Source organism: Artemia franciscana, chromosome 12 (genome assembly GCF_032884065.1).
Source record: "Artemia franciscana chromosome 12, ASM3288406v1, whole genome shotgun sequence".
NCBI classification, from domain to species: domain Eukaryota; kingdom Metazoa; phylum Arthropoda; class Branchiopoda; order Anostraca; family Artemiidae; genus Artemia; species Artemia franciscana.
This window is the reverse complement of record NC_088874.1, coordinates 35,021,540-35,035,583: the sequence shown is the minus strand read 5'-3', so window position 1 is coordinate 35,035,583 and position 14,044 is coordinate 35,021,540. Positions and strand designations below refer to the sequence as shown.

Sequence of the window (14,044 nt, the reverse complement as noted above, 5' to 3'; positions counted from 1 at the left end):
TTCTTTTTTAAATAAGAACAAGGCATGCGACTTGTCGCAAAATTTGAAATTATTGAACTCATGCGATTTGTCGTAGGATTCAAAATTATGAACGCATTTTTCATTGCAGCAAAACGTATGGTTTTGCTTCGTATGTCGCATGATTTTTGTCATTATCATCAATATCACACGATTTTGCGCACAACCGCAGCAGTGTGAACTAAGGGAAAGAGAAGGTACAATAATCATCACCATAGTAAGGACTGTGTTGGTGGCGTCAGAGCCCTAAATAGGGTGTTATTAGCCAAAATCTTGCTTAGTGGTGTGGAGGATTGATTTTATTCGTTTATTAAAAACATTCAAAGACTTGTTTGATTTACTCGAAGCTCGGATAATGTCCTTTCTTTTATTTCTTTTTACCGTTAATAAACATTAATCGCATCATTTTATCGCAAAAGGAATTGTGGCGTTATTAAGTAACCTAAAAAAGGAGGTAGGTATAGTTATGGACAGTTTCAGATGTTTTGGTCAAATCAGATAAAAAAGCCATTAATTTTGCGAAAAATGGGTGGGATTAGGTAATTGTAATACTTGTTAATTCCCATAAGTTTGGGTCTAAGAAAATTTGTAATTTTTTTACTATAATCAAAATTTATGATTTATAAAGGATCAAAAATCTTTTTAGGAAACTGCAAAGAAAATTGTGAGAAATTTAAAAAGAATATTTAAAGCTATTTGATCTTGCGACCAAAATAAGGTGAAAGAGTTGTTTAAAAACAAACCAAAAAAATATTTAGAGCAAAATGATAGTTACTCTAATTTAATTTTTTGAACCCAGTTTTTTTTAAATTGTGATTAACAGTAAGTCTAAAAAATTTCCTCCCATATCAAAACTTGCCGATGACCTTAATTAAAGAAATTTAATGGGCAAATCTTTGATCATCTTCAATATTATTTCAGTAGAACATCCCAGCTTGAAAATGAGAGTAAACCCTTAAAAATACCAATTTTTTCCTTAAATCTCTGTTCTTTTTCATTCACAGGCAGACTCTGCTATAAAATAACGATATAAAGCATTTCCAATGTAATTCACTCATTTATGTTTCAAGAGATCAATTCTATTTATTTCTTTGAACAGATATTTTATTTTTATAGACTTATTTTAGTCACGATATGACTTATTCTATTAAAGTTCTATTAAAAAATTAAAAAAAACTAATGTCATTTTGACAAATTTTTCTAAAAAAGCCCTTTGTGTTGCTTAAACTCTGCTATAAAATAATGGTATAAAGCATTTCCAATATAATTCACTCATTTATATTTCAATTCTATTTATTTCTTTTAATAGATATTTTTCTGTTATAGACTTATATTAGTCACGGTATGACTTATTTTTTTAAAGTATTAGATATCCTTGTGATTTTTTTAAGTGCTAATGTTTTATTTGTGAAAATACTTTTCCAAATGTCCTCCAAAAATCTTCTGCAGGATTTAGGATGACAAGTAGGAGGAGTTTTTTATTCTACGATATTTTATATGTGACGTCTGCTTCCAGACGTCCTCCAAAAATCTTCGGCAGGATTTTGGAGGCCAAATAGGAGGAGCTTTCGTTCTAGAGCAATTAATAGTTTTTTTTTTCTTTCAGATGAAAAACAAGATTTTCAGCAATAGGGACCTTAATAAATACATGATCGTGATCTTGAACTCAGGAAAGTCAGAACAGCAGAGCTTATTGATGCTGTGGAGCAAAATAGTTGAATCAACTGATGAAAATAATTAAGCTCCTTGCACCAAGAACCCACTGAATAAAAAAGACGAGAAAAAGAAGACAGTAATTAACAGTTTATAACTGAAATTCAAGCTAATCTACAATTTACAAAAAGCTATGGATGTATCCAGCTGGACATAAAAGTTAAACAAGCATTAGCAAAGAAAATAGAAGAAAGTGATTCGGAAAAGATGTTGATTTAATCATAAAACATAAACATATTAAGTGTAAATTTAATATTATTTAACCCTACTAATGAAAGCTAAAAAAGAAAAAGTTTACGCACACCTACAAGATCTTTTCAAGAGTTATCCTCAAAATAAGAAAAAGTGTTATTTTGATTATATATTTCGTAATTTTGGTGAAGCCAAAACAAACGGTAAAAGATAGATAAGTTTATATTAATTAGTGTGTGATTTTCCTGGACTAGCATTCTGAACGGGGAACTATAATAGCATCGTCAAAACCGATACAGTTATAAGAAAAGCTTTAGAAGATAATAAGCTATAAATGTTAGCTGTGAAGCACCCCAGTGAAATTTTAATTTCGAATAATGTTTTTGTTGCTTTTGAAGGGATGAATATTTAATTCTTGAAAAATGTACAATTGTAGCAGAATAAAAGACTTCTTTCAGATCATGCACTCAGGAAACCTGTTTCAGAATGAGTGTATATAACACGAGTCTTATTTATGTGTTAAATATTTAAGACTTTGTGCCATATATATATACCCATTTAATTTTACCTGTTTCATATATTTTTCACAGGAAAAAACTGTAATATTTTCCAAAATTCATTTTTTCGTTGAATTATTCCTTTTTTAGTCAATTCACCCAATTTATACATAGCAAGCAATTCTAAATACAATGAATAAACAGTTTTACATTCAGCCCTTTTTCCTAGTATTCCTAGATGTTTTTTAAGTATTTCAATCAGAACTCTCCCAAGAATAAAAAAAGCAAGGGGTTGCTTGCCAAATTGAAACGGAAACTGAACTGAATCTGAAACTAATAATTGAGCTCTTGCAATCAAAACGATTTCAAAGCAACAGTAAAGGTCAAAAGATATTTTCTAAGAAAAAACCAATAGAAATTCAAAAGGCAAATTTTAATCTTCATTTAGTCTTCAACCTGTTAAGACTTATTTTCTCTGTGAAAAGGATTAATCTCAGTTTTAACCAGTAGTGAAAAAAAGGATTATTTTCCAAATTAATTAGAGACTGAATCTGAACCAGTGTGGAAAAAAGATCATATATCTAATTAATTAGAGACTGAATTTATTTAACAGCTACAAATTTATTTTTTGGTGCAACCCCTTGGATTTTTCACCCCTCCAAAAGATAAGTCATTAACCTTATTTTTGGACTATAATCAAACTTAGAGTTTCGAGAAATGGAGTTGCGTATTTTTATTGAATTATGTGAATTAAGTCTGATGCAGACAGCAATCGGTGAGTGACAGGAAACTGGTTTACTCGCCCCTGCTAAATTTCATACAGACTAATTTCGAATCTGGAATAGACGATGAAGTGATAATTAAGTGTGCCGTTGATTTTTTTGACGGATCAGTCATTTCTTCTGCTAAGCTGGAATTTTGGAATACAGTAAACAATGATATCAAGCCAACAAAGCGTATTGGTGCTAAGGCAGCGTCAAATAATGTTAAGAATATTCTCGATCCTCTGTAAAGCTCTGTTTTATGGATGTCAGGTCACTCGACCATGCTTTGAAAGATGGTATTCGGATTGAGTATGAATCAATTCGAGTATCTGTTTTAACGATCTTCCACGATGCTATAACAAGTGCCGTTCACCCAACCACCTGCAGGTGGCGTATGAAAGTTCTTTCCCGAAATGCTTTCGATGTGCCGGTCCTCATGAGGCAGCATGTGTTTCGCCCTGTCAAATGCAGCCCAAATGCACTAACTGTGATTTATCTCATGTTTCTTATTGCCTACGGTGCCCTATTCTACGTGATATTGTTAACAGCAGAAAGAAAACCCCAAACCTTAAATGAATGAATTGGACTGCACAAGTACTATACAAGATTTTACGTTTCTCACGAGTTTATCATTGTGCAATAATGTTGTTTTTAACTATTACGATGACCAAAATAATTTGCCCACCAGCCCCTTTGCTAGCCCCGATAGCCCTTTAATCCAAATTAGCTATGAATATCCCGACACTTTTGATTTTGTGAAAAATGTGAAACCTAAGCTAATGGAAGAAATCAAACTTAATGTAATTTGCTTTAACATCAGAAGTTTACGGGATAAGTGGGCTAATTTTAAAGATTTAGTTTTAATCAATGGTTACTGCCCTTTCGAAATAATTGGAGTAACGGAGATGTGGCTTTCAGAAATTGATGATACTAATGAATTTCCCCTCCCTGACTTTCAAGCTATTCATATTGAAAGAAAATTAACCAAGTCCTCTGGCGGCATTTCTCTTTACACCCGGTCGTCTAAAATTCACCAGGCTATTAGACTGTGAATCCTTATTCTCACAACCTATAAATAATAGATGCATTTATTCAATAATCGTAGACATAAGTGTAGACTGGAATTCTTTTATTTTTTCATTATTTTATAAACCACCCTCATTTCCGACACCTTTCTTTTGTAATTTGTTTGATGATTTTTCTAGTTTTATTAATTTACCACAAAAGAAGGCAATAGTTTTTGGGGACTTGAATTGCAATTTATTAAATGTTACCAATAATAATGACTGCGATACCTTCTTTGAAACATTTACCTCCATAAATCAAACCAAAAAACTACCCATATCTGCCCCTGGATGTCCAATAGTCAGATAATCTCTTCATACCGAAAAAATGACCTAAATAAGTTAGCTTGCAAAACCAGTAGCATTATTGACCTGACTAATTATAAAAAATACAAAAATGTATATACCAAACTCGTTCGGGAAGATAAAGAAAAATTGTTATTAATCAAAAATCTCTCATTGCAAAGGGAGCTTGCAAAAAATTTGGTCCACAATAAATAAAATTGTTTAAAAAAAAGGAATTCAAGATCTGTACCTATTAACATTAAGGACATCAGTGAAGGATTATTTGACCCAATTTCAGTACCGGATGCTTTTAATAATAATTTCACTAATATTCCAAATGCTAGCTCCTGTTCCTTCTCCCAGTCAGTACATCCTAGCAAGAATCCCAGATCCATGTTTTTCTCTCCAACTGATCGTAAAGAGGTGCTTCAAGTTATCGAATCTCTCTAATAGTAGTACACCTGACTTCTTTGGCATAAGTAATAAGCTTTTTAGGACCGTATCTTCCTATGTTTGTGAACCCATTGTGCACATAGCAAACCTGTCTATGACCAATGGAGTCTTCCCAGAAATATTTAAATCAGCAATTGTTATCCCAATTCATAAAAAGGGCGATCCATCTGAGATAAGCAATTATCGTCCAATCTCAATTCTCCCAGTTATATCTGAAGTGCTCGAGAAAATTATATTCCGACATCTTTTTCCCTTTTTATTTGGGATTCATTCTTCAGATTCTTTTATTTCTCCTCATCAATATGGCTTCCGTGCCAAATTTTCAACTGCTCATGTACTAATAGATGCCACACAGTTTATAAATTCCCAACTTGACCTTAAAAATACTGTATTGGGCTTATTTCTGGATTTTTCAAAGGCCTTTGAAATGGTTGATCACAGTGTTTATTAAGAAAACTCAGCAACCTAGGGATTCGTGGCGTCCCACAGGGCTCTATTCTTGGGCCAATACTTTTTCTCCTTGATATCAATGATTTGGTAATGGACCTGGGTCCATCAGTGCACCCAGTACTTTTATTGACGATAGCAACTTTTTCATCACTGGTCCTCACCTCTTCTCAAACCTTTCTGAATAGAGTGCATGAGTGGTATCTCGTTAACTACGTGACCATTAACAGCAAGAAAAGTTGGGTTGTATTATTTCGAACCCCTTACAAGAAATGAAGCTCATTAAGCACTTGGCCTAAAATATTCTACCAATCTAATCCCGCAGGTCGTAGTTGCCAAGTTTCTTGGTGTCCACATAGACTCCTTCCTATCATTTGCAACACATGGGTCCTATATCAGAGCCATAATCTCGCGACAGGTAAGTATGATTAATCGTGTGAATTATTTTCTTCCTCCTGATATCCTTGTCACCCTTTATTTCTCTTTCATTTACCCATATATCTCATACTGCGGATCTGTTTGGGGTAATACTTATCCTTCAGTTACCAATAAATTAAAATCTGCCCAAAACCGTGCCGTCAAAGCAGTTTTTCGGTTGCCCCGACTATATCTCACCCAGGACTTGTTCTCCGATTTTGGTATTATTCCTTTTGAACAAATCATCAAAAAATTAAATCCATCCCTTACATACTCCGCTTACCATAAAAATCTTTCTCCCCATTATTATCTTGTTCCCAGGACTGGTTCTCCGATTTTGGTATTATCCCTTTTGGACAAATCATCAAAAAATTAAATCCATACCTTACATACTCCGCTTACCATAAAAATCTTTCTCCCCATTTATTATCTTATTTTAATGGTTATAATACTGAAGGCCACTGTCTCCGTTCATCCAACCGTTCCTTCATTGTCCCCAAGTGTGTCTCTAGTTCCGCCCAGCGATCACCCATTTATAAATCTATACTTCAATGGAATTTAATACTCTCCAGTGTTGAGCTATCCACAAGTTTTCGCATGCTATATAACAATGTACTAGAATTTTGACATTATAATTTTCTAAATGTTTATTCAATTTGCTTACCCATATTTGCTCTTTTCTTTTTTCTTCTCTCCTCTTCATTTTCAATTTTGTTTTTGTTATGGTCCTTAACAAGTTCACTTCTAGGATCTTCATTATTATTGGTGTTATGTGTGTTTTTTTTTGTAATCTAAGAAATTGAATAAATAACATAGCGAAAGTAGATAAACCTGAAGCACTAAATGTAAATTTAGATACTAACGAATTATTACTAACATTTCCATAATAATTAAAGCTTCTACGATCAACAAATAATCTCTTTTCTATTTCATCTTCCGTAAATGTTTGAAAATAAACTTGAAATAAAATTATGTGGATTTGTTGATCGTTTCTGTGGATATATGGATCAGATGCTTATTCTCTAAGAAATAAATCGGAGTCATACTTAGAGAGATTATACATTACAGTAGGGATATGTTTAGCAATTTTAAAGTTTTTATTACATTCCGCATGAGTAAATCCACGTATAATACCAGTCATATTGTCGTAATCGGAATGAAAATTATTATCTACTATTTTCTTCTCACTTTTATGACAGCTTTTAGTAGTTTTATTATTTAATTTTTATCTTACTTTTACTTGTGCATAACCATGATCTCTCCGTCTATTTTCATACTCATTGGCTATTTCTTTATGTACTTCTGTTATGGTAGTTACAAAATGCCTGCTAGGATCTTTACCAAAGTATTCGTAACATTTGATTTTGTGTTCTATCGAAAGAAAAACATACTCGGAATATATAAGCAAATGACTTTTGCTCTGCTACTTTAATTGCCTTTTTACCTTTTTTTTATTAAAATCTTCATTATACGATTAAAAATGAGCTATTATGCAATAGGGTACTTTCATTTGTTTAGTTATATTTCTAAACGCGATTTCAGGTCCTGGTTTTGGTATATTTATGTCAGGATCTTTGTAGTTTTCTTTTTTATTATGTTTTTCAAATTTTTCTTGTTCATTAATGTGGCTTCCACAAATTGTACAGAGACGAATTTTATACCCATTTTTAGTTTTTGAAATGCAAATAATTCACTTAAATCTTTAACAAAAATATATTATTAAAATAGAGTAAATTAATCACATATGTTGCAGTTTTTCCGTTAATCTTAATTTTAGGAATATGAGCTCTAATCACTTTATTTTTACTTATTTCTAATAAACAATATTTATATTATATTTGTTTTCAATTTATAAATATCTTGAACATCCATTCATAAATTAGTAATCCCTTTAAAGTTGAATTTATTTTCATGTTTTTAGTAGTTTGGTAGTTTATTTAAATGATTTTTAGCAGGATAAAAAAAAGCGAGTATAGACCAAAGAAAGCGCTTATTATCATTTTTTTATATTAATGCGGGCTGTTTTATTTTTCAACAAAAACAGAACTCTTTATTAGTGCCTCCCGCATAATTTGGTAGTATTTTCATTCGATAATCAATTTCAGCGACTCTCAAATTTTAAGCCTGATCTGGGTTGTTGTTTGTGACTAATATGTGAATATTTCTTTGATTACTATTTAGATGGCTTTGTTCAATGTAACTATTTTTATTAAAAATCTAAGAATAGCTATGCTAATAGATAGGTTTTAGCTTTTCATTATCCTTCTGATAATAAAATATTACACACGTTGTAAGTTGAACTCTCTAACTATCTTTATGATTCATTTTATTTTTAAATCTCTACCAACAGAGTCAAAAAGTCGGCCAAAATCAGCTCCATTAGCATTCATTGAAATATTAACTGTAAGGGAGTTTACTCTAATTCACTGAATACTTGGATTATTATCGTGTTCTTCCTCTTGAAACATATGATCTAAGATATATGGAACTTCTCTTGTTTTTTTCTTATTTATAATTAAATTCAAAATGTAAATATTCCTATCTTTTTTAGTAGTCTTTTAACCACTCAAATCTTTAATGAGTTTTTGAGTATCCTCATTCACTACCTTATAAGTCTCAACTGGTTTATCGAAACAGCCTTTTAGTTTATTATTCACTTTGTTATAATTACCAGCAGTTGGAATGTGTTTTGATTTTGAAAATTTTTTAATTACGTTCAATATTATCTTTATATTTTTTATAGTGTTAAATTGATTTCGTAAACAGGAAACGGTTTTATTCTTCTTTATTATTTCATTTTCTAACCCTGTTTTTAAATCTGGATTAATACTAAATGCGTAGGATTTCTTATCATCTCGACGCTTTGCATTATGCTCTAACTGAATCTGATTATCTTTAAGTAATATATTATTATTAAGATGATTATTTATTTTATTTAGTAGTTCATATTTTCTACCAACAGATTTTATATCAAATAGTTTTGCTGCTCTGCGTAATTAATGAGTTTTATAACTCTATAGTTTATTTTTTATCTTGACTAATATGGATTTTCGTTGTAAACCATTTTTAATCACTTCTGCACTGTCAGCCATTTATTAGAGCTGATTTTATTACACAAAATTCCAAATATTAAATATATACAAGCCACAAGAATTTTGTTGCTTGTTATTTACTATTCTTGAGACTTTCTTATAAACAAGGAAATGTATTAGTGTTTTAATCTATTTATATCTGTAATAAAATGAGATTTATGGTATGCAATTTAAATAGCTTATTGCAACCGAGGCTCTAACTCAGACAGTTTCAAAATTAGATGAAGTGCCAATGATTAAAGGTATTTGTAGACTTAGTGATATCAGGAAATTCGTTTAAAAAAAGGAAGCAAAAAGCAAACCCACAGATAAAAGGAAGTGGTATTTGTACCAGCAACAGTAGCGTAGAAGACCAGCTTTTAGAACTCTATTATTTAAACTTTTCAGGGATTGATGGTTTACGTAGAAAATTAAAAGAACATAGTTTTACTGTATCAAAATACTAAAATCAAAGATGTGTTGCAAAATCGAAATAGTTATTCTTTAATCCATCCAGCTTATCATACATTTAAAAGAAGACGCGTTAACATTCATAGTATCAATGACCAGTGGCAAGCAGATTTGGTTGATATGCAGCAGTATAAAAGTGAAAATAATAGTTTTAATTACATTCTTAAAGTCATCGATTGTTTTAATAAATACGTTTGGTGTATTCCCTTAAAGGATAGAACGTGTAAGAAAATTGCAAATAGATAAAGGTAAAGAATTTGATATGTAAAACGTACAAGTATTTTTGACGAGTCATTAAATTCATTGGTCCTCATTTGATTTCAACATATGAAATTACAACTCCTCTTTTCACTGAAACTGGGTGGCACGATTAAAAATTTGAATATCTGTCGCTATGTGCAGGTATTCTATATATTGAGAAAAGCGAATAGTTATCTATTTCAATTAACAAAATATTAAGAAACGGTAGCCTGTTATTTTCTTAAAACTCAACTGTAAATTTAATGTTTTATCAAAGCTATTTGAATGTTCAAGAAAATAATTCAAGGACTCAAATCCATGGTTCCAAATAAAATCTACATAGTCCATGAATCTACCCCAAAAATAAGAAGAAAGTATGAAACCCCGTATTGCAAACATTTGAAACGATTCCAAGAAAAGGTTGCAAGACATATCTAAATATCGATATCGAGAATTTCAGCATTACAAGCAAATAAGAAGATTGTTTCTCAACTAAATTATTAATTTTATAATCCAGTTTTATAAATTTTATAAGCCTATAGTTTTTTAATTTATCTAATTTATTATTATTTATATTTAATTATTATTTAATCCAATAATTAATAATTTTATAATTATTAATTTTAGATCAATATTATTTTATCTAGTCGTTGTAGTGTTCTCATTGATACAACTCAATTCTCGATCACAGCAGCAACAACTGTACACATAGATATTATTTTTATTTTTGCTTAATTTTAGACTAGTTTAGATTTTAGCTTTGTTTCTTAGCGTTGAAAACACTTCGTTTTATAAAGGCGAGATATCCCTGTCGTTTTAGTTTGTCTTTTCCTTCTATTGGCACTATGTTCGTTTTTTCTTCTTCTCTCTTTCTCTTTGTTTCAGAAATAATGGGTTTGACAGTAAAAGGCTGGTCTTGGATTCGGCTTTTTCTTACCATAGATGTAATCTAGGAGTGGAAAATGTGACAAATATTATACCAGGGTGCAACCAATTTCCTTTTTTAAATTTTTTTTTATGGTGAAACCCTAGAGTTCCCGAGGATCCTAGAGACAGCTTTAAAAAAGCCAATCTTTCAGATTGATAAATATAAAGAAAGGAGAAAGAAAATAATAAAGAAAAAGGATAATGATCTGGTAAAGAAAGGAGAGTAGGCCAAGCTTGTGTTTTTTTCCTGCTGTTTTTTGGAAACTGGAGGGATTCCGTTTTGGAAAATGGAAAGAGGCTTTCTTGGGGGGAAGGGTTTGAGGTTATAAAAAAAACGTTGGTCTTTAAGGCAAAGTGGCTAAATTTCCATGATTTAAGTGGTGATATAAGGAGGATGCCCAAAAAACTTTTTTGATCAAAAATTATTAATTAAAAAGCAGGAGGTGTGGTCTTGATGGGCAAGACTAAAAGAAAGTTTGTCTTTTTATCGTTTTAATTTGTCTCTTCCTTCTGCTGGCTTCATTTCCGTTTTTTCTTCTTCTCTCTTGCTTTTTGTTTCAGAAATAAAGTATTCACTTAAAAAGACTAGTCTTGGATTTAGCCTTTTCTTACCATAGATGTAATCTAGGAGTGGAAAAATGTGGCAAATATTATACCGCAGTGGAAGCAGCTTTTTCTTTTACTAATTTTTTTTTATGGTGAAACCCTGGAGTTCCCGGGGATCCTATAGATGGTTTAAAAAAAGACAATCTTTCAGATTGGTAAATAAAAATAAAGGAGAAAAAAAAAGTATAGTGATCTGGTAAAGAAAGGAGAGTAGTCCAAGTTTGTGTTTTTTTTTCCTGCTATTTTTTGGAAAGTGGAGAGATGATTGTTTTTTAAGTTCTAATATTGCGATATGTTCTTTATAATGCAGCTTAGTATGGCCTTATTTAGATAATCCCAAAACTTATTATTAATATTAAAATAACTTTGTATTAGCTTATCACACTTTAGTTTGGACGCCACGTAGATCTTCAAACACCATCTTTATTCTTTCTCATTAAAGCATAGAGCTAGACACAGAATAAACAAAACCTAAGTTGAACACAAAAAATTAACATTTACGGACTTTTGTTCTGCAAGCCCCATGAGAAAAGACAGATGTAAACAACTCTTCAAAAACACATCAAACTTCAAATGTGTCGACTATAATCGTGGTTAAAAACACAACTTCTGTTAAAACAAGGATTAGGTATAGATTCTAAGGAGATATCAGAAATGAAATTAAAAAAAAACTGTGGGAAACAAGATAATTTAGAGAAAATAGTCTGTAGGCGTCATCTAGTCTCGAGTTAGCTGTCAAATTCAACTCCGGTTATCTTGTGCTCTAATGTGCGATTTCACGTGAATGGTAAACTTCTTGCGTGATTTTTCCTATGCTTAAGAAAACAAACTTTCAAAAAATAGCACTATATTTAATAAAACTGCTTTAAAAAAGGCAAATATTTTACAAATGTAATTAGAAACATGTTAAAAAGCTGTTAATTATGCATTGCTGACATTTAAAAAAGTGTTTTCACATATATTGTTGACAAAATTTTCCAGATGAAACAAAATTGTAAATATACGAAAAAAATTTGCTCTAAACTGAATTCTTTGATAATTTTTATTAAGAAAGTTTCCTGAACATACAAAACCCTTACACATTGACATACAAAAAGAGTTTTGCCACAGTGTGAGTTCTTTGATGATTAGATAGGTTGGATATTCGGGTGAATTTTTTCTCGCATCTATCACATTCGAAAGGTTTCTCTCCAGTATGAGTTCTCCGATGACGAGACAAAGCGGAACAATGAGAAAACCATCTTTTACATATTTCACATTCAAAATGTTTTCCAACATCATGAGTTCTTTGATGGCGATACAGGATGGATCCAAGGCTGAATTTTTTCTCACATCTATCACATTGGAAAGGTTTTTCTCCAGTGTGAGTCCTTTGATGATTAGATAGGTGGGATCTTCGGCTAAATCTTTTGTCACATCTATCACATTCGAAAGGTTTTTCTCCAGTGTGAGTCTTTTGATGACGAGATAGGGTGGATCTTAGGCTGAATTTTTGCTCACATATATCACATTCAAAAGGTTTTTCTCCAGTGTGAGTCCTTTGATGATTAGACAGGTCAGATCTTCTGCTGAATTTTTTGTTACATCTATCACATTCGAAACATTTTTTCTTAGCATGAGAAACCTCGTGTTTTTCCACATCATTTTCGGTAAATAAATAAGCGCTGTTTGGCCTCTGATGCTGACAATTCCAATTCATTTCTTCATTTAAACACTTAGATATTTCTTCATTTCTTCTTTTAAGACCTGATATGCTGGATAATTCACAACCTTCTTTATTGACGCCATTATCATAAAGCGTTGTAACTGGGAAAACTAAAATAAAATAAGATTCATAAAAAATAAATCACCAATTCTTATACTTTTTTAGCCATTATTTTATATGGTGTGAAACTCGGCTTTTAACAGTTCAAACCTTACAAGGCTACTAAAAATTTAATTTTAATTACTCTTACCTTGGTTACAAAATTATAAAATCCAATTTGAGGCATAATTCCTATTACAGTACAAATTCTTTATTCATTTTTTCATTTGGTATTTATAAATTCCTAAAAATGAAGATTTTAACAAATCTTCAACTTTATGATCATAAAAAAGCTAATAAAAAATACTTTATTAGTAGCCGAAAAAAAACAAATGAACTCCCAAAGATTTTTTTCGAACTAATAAAGTCAAGATAGTAATCCACTTTCAATTTTGAAAAAGTTAAAATTTATGAACAATCTGTGTTTTATGTATTTCTAAAATCATCCTTGCAGCAAAAAGGCTTATTCCACTCCATATACAGTATCCATTTATTTAGTGACATTATTTCCATAAAAGTAAGTGAAATCAAAGCCTTGCTTGAAAAAATTGCCATGAGTGGGAAAAGACATACTGGCATATTATTTTTATCTCTCACACTCCTTACACATAGCTAAATCACTGCACCTTAAACAACAGAAAATATTTCATATGTTTTAAATTTTCAAATAGTCCTGGAATTATAAAAGCTAGAAAAAAGCTCAAAATAAAATTTAGTATATCGCTTTATAGAGGGGTTTCATTGGGTGGATAGTTTTATGCCCTAGTTGAAACAAACCTTGTCTATTATTTACATTTTTTTTTAATGCAACCAGTACGTCCAGATTTAACAAAGACACACGTTTACTCCCCAAACAGATGCAAAAGAAAAACTATGATACATCTTTTCATTTGGAAAAACAGAAATACACAAGATCTTCGAATCTGAAGCATACCTTTATCCTCATCAATTCATCTCACCCTCATTAGAGTATAACTGTAGCCCTTCCCGCTAATTCTCAGGATGTGAGGGAAATAAGATTTAGCGAAATTTTTATAGAAGTTGTGAATATTATGGATTTTAAATGATTGATTTT

The 14,044-nt window shown here is 31.1% G+C and overlaps 1 protein-coding gene across 1 annotated transcript in view; it reads right to left on the bottom strand.

The window, feature by feature from the left end:
* Positions 1-12,240: 12,240 nt before the first annotated feature.
* Positions 12,241-14,044, bottom strand: part of LOC136033514 (gastrula zinc finger protein XlCGF71.1-like) — a 4,874-nt gene continuing 3,070 nt past the window's right edge. Inside the window, exon 2 of the mRNA XM_065714261.1 lies at positions 12,241-12,980. Coding sequence (XP_065570333.1) covers positions 12,241-12,980 — 740 coding nt within the window. The remainder of the gene's footprint in view (positions 12,981-14,044) is intronic.